Consider the following 13586-nt stretch of genomic DNA (forward strand, 5'->3'; position numbering starts at 1 on the left):
TTTTCTCGTTAACGGCACGACGAGGCCACTTTTAAAAAAACTCTCGAGGAGAAAAAGCCCTCTTTAGAGATGCTCTAAAAATATTCCAAAGAGTATTTCTTTTTTTTCTTTTTTTTTTTTTTTTTTTACGTGGAGTGGAGAGATATTACGAGATGAGAGTAGATTCTCCAGTATGCACTCGTGAAATTATATCCGGAACAATTCTCAATAGTTTTTTTTTTTTATTCTTAAATTATATTCACCCCTTGCGATTTTCGATCTCGAAATCTTCGAATGATCGAAAGATCAAGGGGGAGGAAACTTTGGTCGAGAATGTCTCGATGCAATGAATCATCTCGAGAAACTCTCGAATCTTTCGCTCGCAAATCACGCGGATTGTTTTTTGCGACTCCCTCGTCGTTCCTCAAACCGAGTCTCCGTTTATCCGTTTTCCTTTCTTCGATGGATGGAGTCTTGGAATCTTTAATTCCTCGGTTTGCGGGCGTAGGCATCGATCTTTGGTTCATTAATGGAATATCCCTTGGAAGCTGGTTTGTTACGGTGGTTGTCGTCTCCTTTTCCCTTGTAATTACCCGTTATTGTCGGTGAAATCAAATTAATCCCGATTGAAAGTCGACGAGGCGGTCGTCGATAACGGTCGTCCTTTTGCACTTGTCACACCGGTCATTAATTATCCCGGAATTCTACGACCGCCTGCGCGCTAATTAGCATTCATCCATCCATCGCGCCTTCATTATTCTCCCAAGAACGTCGACCTTCTCTTTCGTCGATAAGCGATAAAACTTTTTTCGGGGATTTTTGAAAAAAAAAAGTATTTATCGCGTTATTTTTAATTTTACCCCTTCACATGATACTTCGAACGAGAAGTATTGCGAAAGAATTGTACGAATAAGTGTATAAAGAGTTGCAATTAATATGCGAGAAATTGTAACTCCAAAAAAATTCGTCTATAATAACTTTTTCAAACGTTTAGGTAGTAGAGGGAAAATGGCTTTAGCGGGTTCAAGAAGTTGGAATACATTAAAACTTTGGAACTACGATTATTCGACACGATTTGAGAAACAGGTATCCTATGATATAACGAGGCTAGTTATGGGGATTGATTCGGAAGTCTGGGGGGGAGGGAGATGAAAACCATTGCGCGCGGAGGAAAGAGCCGCGAAAGAGGCGAGGAATAGAGTAATTTTGCGGATCCGGTTTGCGGTAATTGAATTCGCATCCGAGTATATAAACTCGAAATATTGTATATTTCCATCAGTTCTATTGCATATCGTTCGAATCAATTAAATTATTTGCAGCTCGAAAACGCAGGTCGGTATTGAGGAGAAAATTTTTCCATCTCTCCGCAAAATACAACACGCGTACCTCCGCCTCGAAATCCCAGCTGCAAATTCTCGATAAATTCAACAATGAAACATCGAACGCGTACTCTTTATTACACACACGGCACACGGTGTGAATATTTCCGTTCATTAACGTGGAAAGAAGGGAAAATGAAAATCATCCTTTCCTCTCTCTCTCTGCTTTTTTTCTCAAAAGCGCAAACGACCACAATAGCTTAATTATTTTTACACGCGGTTGAATACCGGTGTCGAATTGCTTTTTTTCTTTTTTTCCCTTCTTTTCCCCTCCTCGATGAATCGGCGAGATTATGCGAGAGCAAGCGGGACGAGAATCTGGTGGCGTTTACCGCGTTAAACGAAAGTTTCATTACGTCGTAAAAAGGGAAGCGGTGGAATGGGTAGGTCGATCTCGATCTAGAGAGAGAGAGAGAGAGAGAATGTGCTCGTGCGGCTTGTTTCGTGGAAACACGGTTTAAAGTAGTAACAGCTACTAACGCCGTTGTATTTGTTCGTCTTCACCCGCGATCCCAATTAAATCCACAATGGATAACATTGTTCGATGAATGGATAGAACCGGATGAGGGTAAGCTAACTCTCTGTTAACTACAGAGGGGAAGGGCGTTAGCAGGGTCCCCAATCTGCTCTCCGGAAACTGAATTTGAATTTCGATATCCGAATGTGGTTCAAGTTTGAACGAGAGCCACACAGATGATAATTAACTAACGTTTTCGATATCGATTTCTCGTCTTTTAATCCGTTGAAAATTCCCTAAAATTTTTCTCCCATCCGTTCGAACGATCGGAATTCTTTATTGAAAATACGTACTCCAGAGTATCTATCTCTAGAATTTTTGAAAACAAGCCCGATTTTTCCTTTTAATTCAAAAATATATTTTTAAATATTTTACATTACTTCCCTATTTATATACATCTCCTCTCGACCATTCTTATCCCCTGTTTTCCGAATTTTTCCATTTTGTGAGGAAAAATAAAAGAAAAACTAACTTTGGTCCAATTCCAATTTCGTCCTCGTTGAAAAATTGCCGTTGAAAAGCGTGTATCAACTTTGGAGCTTCCCTTGTCTCCTTCCTTGAAAAGCCTAGCGCGAATTTTTTCGACACGGTTGACGCAACGAGCGGCGAAAAATCTTCCCCCTAATTACCCTTTGCACGGGTATCCCTCCCGTTTGTTCGCCGCCAACGAACCGCACCCGTTGAAAATCGTTGCCTGCTAAGCCTAAAGCCACTCTCCCGTGTATAACGAGAGGGGCCCGATTTTCGAGGGCGCAGGTTTTCTCCGCACCCTCCCCTCGCTCGCGCTCGGTGCTTGCCTCTCTAAAATTAATTTCACCCTCCCCTATCCTCCTCCCCGCCCGCCAAATGGACTTTGTTTACGGCGGTCACGTTTTTCGCAGACTCTTTCCACGCGGACAATCGATTTCGCGCGTTCCGCTCTGCATATATTCGCGCTCGTTACGTGACCAGTTTCGTCGAATAAGCGAAAATTTTGCTGCTCCCCCCTATCACCGCTACGCTGTTTCGTCCGATTTTTAACGATCGACGATTTCCCGATCGCTTACCGACTCGCTGGATTCGCTAGTTAAGAGAGAATCGGTTGAATCGAGTAAAAATTCGAGAAATATGTATTTCCTTTTAATCATTCGCTCGATACGCTTAGCATAGTACGGTATAGTATAGTAAGGTGGGCGTATCTCGAATCAAATTTTCCAAGGAGCGAAAATATATTCGAGAGTGGACAGACATTGTTTCGAGCAAGATTTTTATTTTATTCTATTTCAAAATAACCGTTATCAAAGTCTCTTGCGAGCTACCTTTAAATATATTCGAAGAAACACGAAAGAAAGTTTTTCCATATATATATATATATAAGTATTAGCATGCAAAGTTATTTTTGAATCACGTTCCATTTTTGTTTCTTGTTACAAACATTTATACCCACGTACCTACTCGTGCGTATTTCTTTCTACGACTCTTCCAATATTTCGTTGCGTTCTATTTTCACATTACAGTCTTAACCCGAATGCAAAACTGTGTCAACCGATTGCTGCAACACGAAATATCGGGATAATAAAATTTCTACTCCAAAACTATTAATCCAGTGCCAAATTTCGTCATCGATGATTTTCCCCCTCCCCTTTCTCTTTACCCGCCCCTCGTCCCCTGCGCATTGGCATATTTATCGCGGCCCCCCTCTAAAGCGCGAACGCCAGACGCGAGGCCAGACCCGCGTTGTAATAATTTACAAGGAGTTAGAGCGTGAACGGGTGGGCCGTGTTACCAGATTTAACACGCGCCACGAACAAACGGATAGATATTGGGCCGGGTTGTCAACGGGTTATTTACGACTCGTTGTAATATATTGATTTGCGCGGGTCAGGATAGGCCGGCCGGGTTCCAGGCTGGCAGCAGAAATACAATCGTGCATGAACGGCCCGTGCTAATAACGAATCTCTCTCTCTCTCTCTCTGTGGAAATCCTCTTTTATTTCCACCGATATAAAATATCCTGAAAATTGTCTAACGTTTCGAAATAAAATTTTGAAGACTAATTTCTCCGAGTGGATATCACCGATTCTTCCTTTCACGAATTCTTCCTTTTCGTTTCTTTATTTTTTTTCGAGAATGGAAAAACTGCGTCTATGAGATGAGCTGAAGAACCAAGAAACGAAGATTTTCTCGATAGCAGTTTCGACCAAGTTTTTTTCTTTCTCTTTTACTCTAAAATATATGTATGTATATATATATTCGTATTCCGTAACACTTTTATATATTCCACGCTTAATGTCGGAAAGTTTTTATTTTTCGAAGGATTGTCTCTCACGCGACAAACGTAGAAAAGGAGAAATAGAAGAGAGAACGAGCGAGATACTTTTCATCGAGGTTGGAATTTTCGAACGGAAGTTTCGATCTCTCGAAAGAAAAACGGGGGAAGAGGAGGGTAAGGTATTCGCGAGGCAGACACCTTGGAGAGTACTTATGCCTCGTATTTGCGAAACACAAGAGGAGAATGGGAATGGCCGAGAGAGAGAGAGAGAAACAGTTTTCGAGCAAAGGAAACGTCGAGTGCGAAAACGTTGCCCCGCACCTCCGAGTCGTCACGAGCAATTGCACGCGTAAACATTGAAAATTCTCCCTTGATCGAACGAATTTTTCAGAGAGAGAGAGAGAGAGAAAAGTTCGAATATTTTACATTTGCGCTCGAGACGCGAGAATTTTAACCGTGACGAGTGTTTGTTTAAAACAAAAATCTTGGCGTCTCTTTTTTCGTTGAGAGCACGGATTTTTTTCTTTTCTTTTTCTTTTTCTCCGGAGAGAAGAAACCGCAGTCGAGGAGGTGGTGCACCGATCTTTTTAACTCTCGAGCAGAGACATAAAGAGAGCTCGAATTTATTTATCCGCGAGAGAAACTCGCAGGATCTTTTCTAAGCGGCGTTGTCGAGTTTTTTCTCTTCTCTCTCTCTCTTTCTCTTGAATTCGTAGAGATTTGAACGAAAACAAATTGTTGTAAGGGGGCTGTGTCGCTCGTGGACGCTTGTTCTTCGTCCTTTGCGCGAAATGGATCCCAAGAAATTTTGAAATTTTGTGGAACATCGAGGGATAGCAAATAATTTGATCCTCCGCACTTCCCCGGATACTCGATTGATTGCAACGTGACGCAACATTTTGCTTCCAAATTCGCAGCATTTGGAGCACGACTTGGACGGTGGCGTTTGAATACGGATCGTCAATAGACTACAAAGCTGCATTGCGTTGGATTGGATAGAATCGAATTATTGGTATTGGTAATCAGGCTCGATCGGGAAGAGAGAACATACATGGATATATATATTTTTACAACGAAAATAATATTCACAGGCAGATTGGCAGAAACGCTTAAAATCCAAGCCAGAAACTCAATCGAAGCGATGCAAGCGTACGATTATATTCGTTCGAAAACGACACAGAAAGAGAAACTCTTCCATCCAGTTTCAAGGAACAAAAATTCATTTTCGGAAGAAGAACAAAAAAAAAAAAGAAAGAAAAACGATCCCGAAATTTCGATACGTGCGAAACAAAAATAGAAGAAAAAAGAGAGATAAAGAAAAAGAGAGAGAGAGAAAGATTATGCTTATCGTGAACAAATACCTGATTTCGTTCGCTGCTACAGGGCAGGTGTAACGTGGTGCTCGGTGGCGCGCTTATTGCGGAGCCAGTCCCCTCGTAAATCGACACCGCGTACAACGGCTCGTGAAACAAGGGGGGTGTGCGAATGGACGACGATTTCGACCTCTCAAATCGTAGGAACGAACGAACGAACGAACGAAGGAACGCGATGGGACAGGCTCCAAGGCTCTCTGTTTCGCGTTTACTACGATCGATGGATCGATGACGGTGAGCGGAGGGAAGGTGAAGCCGCCTTCGTCGCGCACCGTTCGAGGTTTGCAGCTTTTTGATGCAGCGCGGTTATAGTACGATAGCGGCCGCGATACAAGAGCAAGTAGTGAAGACGCTAAGTAGTGCATGCTTGGCTTTCTAGCGGACATACCCAGTATGTCCATGACTCGGCCTCGTGGCTGCGCTCGTGGTGCTGGCGACAGTAGTACTGGCGCCGTTTCGCTCAGACTCGAGTTGCCAGCACCGACCACCACCTCCACCACTACCACCACCACCACCGCCGCTATCGTCACCACCACCACCACGTCCCGCGCCCCCTATCAAGAACCGAGACCCCCACCCGGTGGCCTTAGATGGGCGTGCTTGCACGATAGAAGCGGGAAGCGGGGCTCGATGGACAGGGAGGGGTGGAAAAATGTTTCCCTCGCCCTCCTCCGCCCCGTTTCGAGAACGCCTAATATTTCCACGGGACTCGGCGGAGCCGACGCGATCGGGTTCTAAGAGGAAAATCTAAGAGGAGGGTTTTCCACGCATCCGCGATAGAAGGGGTTACGGTTACTCTGCCTTTCCACTTTCTTTCTAAGGGAGATAAATCGACGACAGCTGGGCCAGGGAAAGGGGACGCTTGTTTCTTGAAATCGTTTCCAATGATTTAATTCCATTAGGAGAAGGGGAGGGGGGTCGTGGTTAATACGAGTGTTAATACGATCGGGATTAACGGAGAAGTCTCTTTTTTTCTTTTCCCCTCTTATTACTTCATGGAAAATTCATCCAATCTTGTCCGATGTTTGATCCTTGCCGCGTTGTTCTCATGCAAGTGAAATGGAGAAACGGGTAAGGGATGGAGTTTATGGTAGGAGGGAGGGGCAGGGGGTGGCGCGAAAGGGAGGAAAAGCGAAAAGCTTTCGAAACGAATGGAGGACGCGATATTCTCTTTGCGCTCGAGTGAGAAATTGCAATTAGCGAACGCGAAAGCGTCTTGGAAACGCACGCGTTCCGACCCATTAACGAATATTCCCGCGTACAAGCCACGTTTAATGAGCGGTGTAATTTATTGGCACTACTTGGAACACGTTCCAGTTGCGGTTTCTAGTTAATAGTATTCTAGTTAATAATAGGCCTACGATCCTCGCCCCGTCAACGCCACTGGCGGAAAGAGATGCCTAGGAGGGGACTACTTCTCCACTCTTCTTCTCCAAGCTTTGCGGAAGCTTGTGCGTTTCGTCCGTCCAACTTGCCCTTCTTCCCTCTCGACCAGTCTTTTCCGCCGTTGTCCGCCTTATCGAGCCTCGTACCACTCACGGTACGCCTTCCTCTTCGTATACCGATTCTCCTTCGTCTCGTCCATTCACACGAAACTCGAAATGAACGCAGAGGAACGCCGTTATTTCGAAGTAGAAATAATTCTTCATCTCTTCGATTTCAATCGATCCAAGAAATAAACGATCTTAATTTCGTTGAGAACCTTTCGCGAATACTTTCTCGTACGAGAAAGAAGAAAGAACTCCATAAACCAGGGGACGGTATTCTCGAAAACAAACGGCGCAACAACCGGAGGGGGGAGGAGGATGGACGAGAGGTGACCTGTTCCACCCTCTCGATCCACTCGAGGAAAGGAAAATACCGAGATCCGGTTATTCGCGATAAAGCAGCGAAGCGTTGCTGACTTATGGCGCGTAAACCGAGCGGACTTGAAAACCCTGTATAAGGTGGTCGAATCCATAAACATCGGCAATCCACTTGCTCGAGAATCGAGATGAGAGAGAGAGAGAGAGAGAGCGTGCAAGGCGATCTCTCACCTGTTTACGCGACCGGCTGGTAGTGACGTGCCCCGCTCGTGTTCCGCCCTCGTGTGTGCACGAGGTCTCGAGCTGGCTATCGGCTTGATAAATACAAGCGGTCGTTGAATAATGCATAGACCGTTCCCAGCACTCGGGAGTAAACAAGTAAGGCAACATCGATTCGCCTAAATCTTACTACTTCCTCCCCTCTCCCTATCTTCCATCGACTTTCCCTGTTGTCCCTGTTTCATTTCGTTCGAACGGAACGAGGATAGCAAGCAGAGCCTCTCTCTCCCCCTCTTTTCGCGAATTTTTTTAACTCAATCCCAATTATTCCATTGGCTTGTGAGCAGGAGGAAACGTGAAGAGGAAAGAAAGAAAAGGGAAAAGTGGTAATGCGTGTGTAAGCGGGAGAGGGATAAGACGCGATAAGTGAAGGGAGGAATTTTTTGAATTTAATTTTCGTGAATAACTTCTGTTCTGGCCGGAGTACTGTTCTTGGAGAGGAAGTCTCGAGATTTGTCGTTGTTTCGCATAGGAATGGCAACGAAGAAGAAGAAGAAGAAGAAGAAGAAAGAAAATTGCAACGTTGGAAAGGGATTAAGATGTTTGCCTTTGTAAATTTTACGCGTTTCTCTTTTTTCGCGGCGTAAGGACGAACCTCGGAATTCTTTTTTTTTTTCTTGGATTTAATAGTTGCCTGCGAAGAAACTTTGAGGTTAAACTTCCTGTGTAAATTTGGCGAATAAGCGAGGGACGAGTCCTTTGAATTTACTTTCGAAATATTTTTCGAAGACACGTATGACGCTAGAAAGTACGAAAGGAGAAAGAAATCTACGCGCTTGTTGCAAGATTTTGCATAACGTTCACGAGATTCGTCGTTTCATTGGTTTTTCGAAAAAAAAAAAAGATATAGTTGTTCGAATGATGATCATTTAAGAAAGAAGTTACACGCTTGTTACAAGATTTCGTTTACGAGATTCGTGTCGAGATTCGTCGTTTCATTGGTTTTTCGAAAAAAAAAAGATATAGTTGTTCGAATGGTGATCATTTAAGAAAGAACTTACGCGCTTATTGCGTGTAAGATTTCGTTTACGAGATTCGTGTCGAGATTCGTCGTTTCATTGGTTTTTCGAAAAAAAAAAGATATAGTTATTCGAATGGTGATCATTTAAGAAAGAACTTACGCGCTTATTGCGTGTAAGATTTCGTTTACGAGATTCGTGTCGAGATTCGTCGTTTCATTGGTTTTTCGAAAAAAAAGAAAGACACGGATATAGGTGGTGATTTAATGAATAAAACGACGTTAAATTCTTCTCTGGTTTAAAGGCGGCGCGAAATCGATACCGTTCAACTCTCTCTCTCTTTCTCTCTCTCTCTCTCTAGAGAGATCCTTTTGACCAGGTGCGTTTAACGCGACGAATTTTTCGATTGACCGACCGCGTAATTGCACTATGGGCCCCGGCTCCTCCTCGACTCGATCGAATATTTGAAAAATCTGGCACGCTATGCGGTCCCGTCTGTGTCGAATCTGGGAAAATGGACCGGATAAAAAAAAAAAAGGGAGAGAATGGGGAAAGGCGGAGAAAGGAACGAGGCGCAAAAATAAATTTATCGAACCTACGATGAAGGGAAGAGGTAATTTCGTTGAAAAATGCGATGGCTGAGGGGGAGGGGGAGCGAATGAATATCGAAAGTGATTAAAAAAAAGAAAAAGAAGAAAAAAAGAAAGAAACATATATATGCTCGTTATGAATATTAATGCGACGACGGGATGCTCTTCGTTGAATTTTTCCTCGGCTATAAAACACAGCTTCTTCTTTTTTTTTTTTCTTCCTTTTTTTAGAATCGCAAGATCCAATTTCCTCGGTTCGATATAAAGAAAAAAAATACATATACACGTATATAGATGCACGCGCGTCGCCTTTTATAATAATATTTATCGTAATTCCATAAATCGATTCGCTCTCCGTGACATCGAATAGTATTTGGACATCGAAACCGCGCGTAGAATGGATATCGTAATCAATGGTATCGATATCATCTTTGGCCGTAACCATCGCCGTTACTCTTCCAGAACATCAGAAGCGACAACGAATCGAAGCTATCAGCATACGCGATCGAATACGCGAAAGAGATGATCTTTCAACGATTAACTTTCAAGTCCTCTCGTCCAATAAATATACGGACATTAAATTTTCTATTCGCCGAAGGATATTCGCGCCATCCTGCTCGTTACAAAGCCGCTCTGTTAATAGTTGTTAACAACGCGCGTTGTTATACTCGATGCATAAAAACCGATAGATTTTCGCCTCGTGTTGGTGAATCGTACTACGCTCCAAACCGATTTAATTTCGCTCGGTTGATCGGCCTGTGCCGTGGAAGACTCCGCTCTCGAAATTCGTCCCAAATACGTCCAAAACCATTCTCCCTCCCTCCCACTTTCTTTGTTGCCGAATTCGACGCAGGATTAGAATAATGGAGAACAATGGAAAAAGATTCATGCAACGGTGTAGAAAATGTTCATTCGACGTTCCGTCAACATTTTGTCTCGATCTATTACATCGCGTGATGCGAAACAAGCGGTATATTGCCTTCTTCGAAATGCTGTCGCAAACCGCGATCGCAATACCGTCACGTTAATGAGATAATTTCGTGTGGCCGGGGATATTAAGCCGTTTCGGTAATTGCGGACGTTAATAACGATAGACGTGTTGATGGAACACACCGGCAATCCGTGTTTCGGAATACTAAGCGGGGCGGACGGCCACAGTGATGAACTCGTCCACCACTGTAAATACTCGGACCGAATCAGCGCAAGATGGCGAATTACAGACGAATTTTCGTCCTGGGCAAATATGTATCCAGGAAATCATTCGAGATTTCGATCGGTTTCGGTTTCACTTAATATCTCAAATTATTATTAATTAGCGAATTAGCGAATTAGTTATCGGCGAATTTCAGAGTAAAATCCTCGACCACACTTTCAAGGAGTGGTTACGTTTCTTTCGTAGGAATGTTTCGTGGCCAACTGTTAGGGAACTGGAAGAGTACGTCAAGATAAATATCAGGATAAATTGGCAGGAGAATGTGGCCCAACTTGGACTGTATATAAATATAATATACGACGAACGAGATCCGGATAACGGTTCCACCCTTTCCACGCGCAGATTCGTTAAACGTGTTTCTAATTGGCGATCAATTATATCGAAAAATAACCGGAATCATCAGCCGGAACGAAGGAAGAATCGTGATAAAATTGCTGGAGCATCGAGGCAAACGTTGATCGCGGAGATTTTCGATTCAACATCCCTAATTAGAAACAGTAATCCACGATTAATTACAACCGAGTATATTATACGTAACGGACGATAGAGCGGGTAAATGAAAGCATCATCAATTCGACGAGGAAGAATCCCTCGGATAATAATATTCCTAAAACACCGATCGATTAATTGGAATCTAAAAATTGGAATTACACAAATCCGTGGACATTAATCGAATCGCAAAATCGTGGTTCTCGATAATAGTCCCTAAATTGGGAATAAACAACCGTGAATGAATTGGATCGCGATCGAAAAACGCGGCATCAATCACCGAGAGAGATCCTCCTCCTCGAGCAATTCGATTTAATATCGCCTAGATATATATATCGGGTGGCACGAATTGTCATCGTCCATGGTCAGACTCGAGCCAGTCCCGCTGCCAATCATTATCTCGATGGTATGCAGACATACCACCACGTGCGAAACCGGGTATGCGGGGGAGACGGTCTACGAGGACGATCCGGTCGATGAGGGAATACGGTGGCTAAGGGGCTCTCGTTGTTGGGGGGAGAGGTATGGCAGGGGCGACAAAGCCCCGGGACCGGTATATTGGCATACCAACGGCCGGTGATATGGGAATACTTTAAGAACAACTTTATAGTTCCACCTTCCCTTGCGCGACTGAATTCAGACGATCGAGACACCCCTCTTCTCTTCTTTTTTCCCCTCTCCCTCCCTCTTTCCCCCATCTTCTTCCCCTTCGCCTCCAACCCTTTTTTGACCCGCTTTTTGGACGCCCGGAATTCTCCGCCCTTACAATATATATATATATATATGTGTGTGTGTGTGTGTGTGTGTGTGTGTACGGGACAGACACGTGGGTTTAACAAGGGTCGGATTTACCGAAAGATCAAATTGACTCGTGGCGCCACCCCGTCGAGGTATCGAATACGATAGTCTTGTGCTCTGCGCGCTCCCTTTGACGCGATTAAATCGAGACGTAAATCGACGGGGGATCACGCGTTTCTCTATATTCGATCTTGCTAGAAACTCGGTATGTACATATGTGTGTAACCTTTAACACGTAACGGATGCGATGGAACAAGGGGTGACGTTGGGATAAGGTAATAAAAGGGAGGAGCGAATCGAAGATGGAGATTAAGTCGAACGAACGAGAATCGTCTCGCGTTCGGAGGCGAGTGTTTTTAAGCATTCCGCCCTGTCTCTCCAGCCGAGTCTATCTAGTCTAGTTGTACACGTTTAGCGGGATTAATATCGGTGAATTAACTCGAAACGACGATCTACGGGGGAGCTTAACTCGAACGCGGTAGGTAGATAAGGTGTCTTGCTCTTACCATTGCCTATTGTGCGCTACCAGCTTTGCAACTGCTATGAGAACGTATTGCTCGACAATTCTGTTATCCGCCCAACCCCACCCCTATAAAGATACACGCGCGTCCCTGCGCGAAAGAATCCCATTATTTTGCATTCCCGTTAAATCGAATCCCGACGCTTCCCTTCCCCACCCCGCCTCCCTCCAATTCTCGTCCTCGCAACAACGAATTCGATCTGATTTCGCTACGCCCGTTTATTACGTCGTTCGACGCTGGATCGAGCTTTCGTCGGGAAACGAGTTATTATCGAGCTTCTGTTCCTGTTTCGATGAAACGATTCGAAAAAGCTAGAGTTGATGAAAAGTTGGGTATTTTTTCTTTTTTAAATCTTTGAGTAATGGATAGCCGAACTAAAGTCGATATTGACGATTATCAAAAATTTGTCACGACCAACCTTTTCAATCTCGAAGAACGATGGATGGATAGAAGGAGAACTAGTGGATTCTAAAGTTCACTTTTCAACCGTACGTTGCAAGATTAAGATTAAGATAATTAATCGTACAAGCGGAAACTGACGAACGATCAAATTCGATATAATATGTAAATATCTGGTGTCGCGGTAAATCTTCGTGCGGATTCGTTCAACGTTCGATCTAAACAGCGTCAGTCATTTAATTTCGCGTCGAGGAACCAAAGTATATATATATATATACACGAAGGCTCTTCTCCGACTACATTGTGCCAGGATGATCCTCTTAAGGAGGTCTGAATCGAGCCGCCTAATTGCCACGGCTTTTTCTTTTTTCTCCGTAAAAAAAAAAAAAAAAAAAAAAGAAAGAAAGAGAAAGCCACCTTCGACTTCTTCTTCCCCCCTCTCCTCTTACCTTTTTCCATCTCGCGGCCTGTCATTCCTCTCGGCCCAGAATCGATTCAGCGATTGAATCGAGGAAAAACGAGAGAAAGAGAGAGGAAGGGGGAGGAAAAGGGGGCGAAAGCGAAGAGAAAAGGAAGCGAAAGGAAGGTGGTTTCCCGACTAGGTGGAACCACTACTTCCTCTTTATCGAGGAGGAATCGAAGGAGGCAAAGAGGAGCGTTTAAGAGGCATGGGCAAGGTAAATAAGGCGAGGGAAGATGGAGAGAAGGGGAAATTTGGCGGCGGAAAGTTTGGCAGGAAGCGAGCGAGCGGGCAAAGCGAGTCTGAGGTGGGTGGGGAAGAATGGAGGAACGAAAGCAACGAGAGTGGAAGAGATAAAGCTCGCGGATATTTAAGCTGGAAAGGTGGAAAGACGGCGGGCTCGGTGTTGTCCGCCTCCTCCGCCTCGGCCGGAAAGCAGACGGATAAACGAAGAGCAAAAGTGAATCGCGGGGGGAGAGGGAGGGGGAGGAGAAGCAAAAGGGAGAGAAGAGCAGGAGGAAAAGGAAGGAAGGAGGGCAAGGCGTGGAGCTGCTAACAGCGGCTTAACGCTCGCC

At 44.3% G+C, this 13586-nt stretch overlaps 1 protein-coding gene and 1 long non-coding RNA gene across 9 annotated transcripts in view; one reads left to right on the forward strand and one right to left on the reverse strand.

Annotated features, from left to right (window-relative positions):
- Window positions 1-13586, forward strand: part of LOC108002292 (uncharacterized) — a 137747-nt gene that overhangs the window by 54181 nt on the left and 69980 nt on the right. The window lies entirely within an intron of this gene.
- The window catches only part of LOC108002290 (complexin), a 215973-nt gene that overhangs the window by 33551 nt on the left and 168836 nt on the right, over window positions 1-13586 (reverse strand). Inside the window, exon 1 of one of the 8 annotated variants that reach the window (XM_017063884.3) lies at window positions 5887-6000. The exons of the other annotated variants lie outside the window; for them this stretch is intronic. Coding sequence (XP_016919373.1) covers window positions 5887-5899 — 13 coding nt within the window. The 5' untranslated portion in view covers window positions 5900-6000. Of the gene's footprint in view, window positions 1-5886; window positions 6001-13586 lie in introns of those variants that run through there. 8 annotated transcript variants of the gene reach the window in all.

This window comes from Apis cerana, linkage group LG15 (genome assembly GCF_029169275.1).
Source record: "Apis cerana isolate GH-2021 linkage group LG15, AcerK_1.0, whole genome shotgun sequence".
NCBI classification, from domain to species: domain Eukaryota; kingdom Metazoa; phylum Arthropoda; class Insecta; order Hymenoptera; family Apidae; genus Apis; species Apis cerana.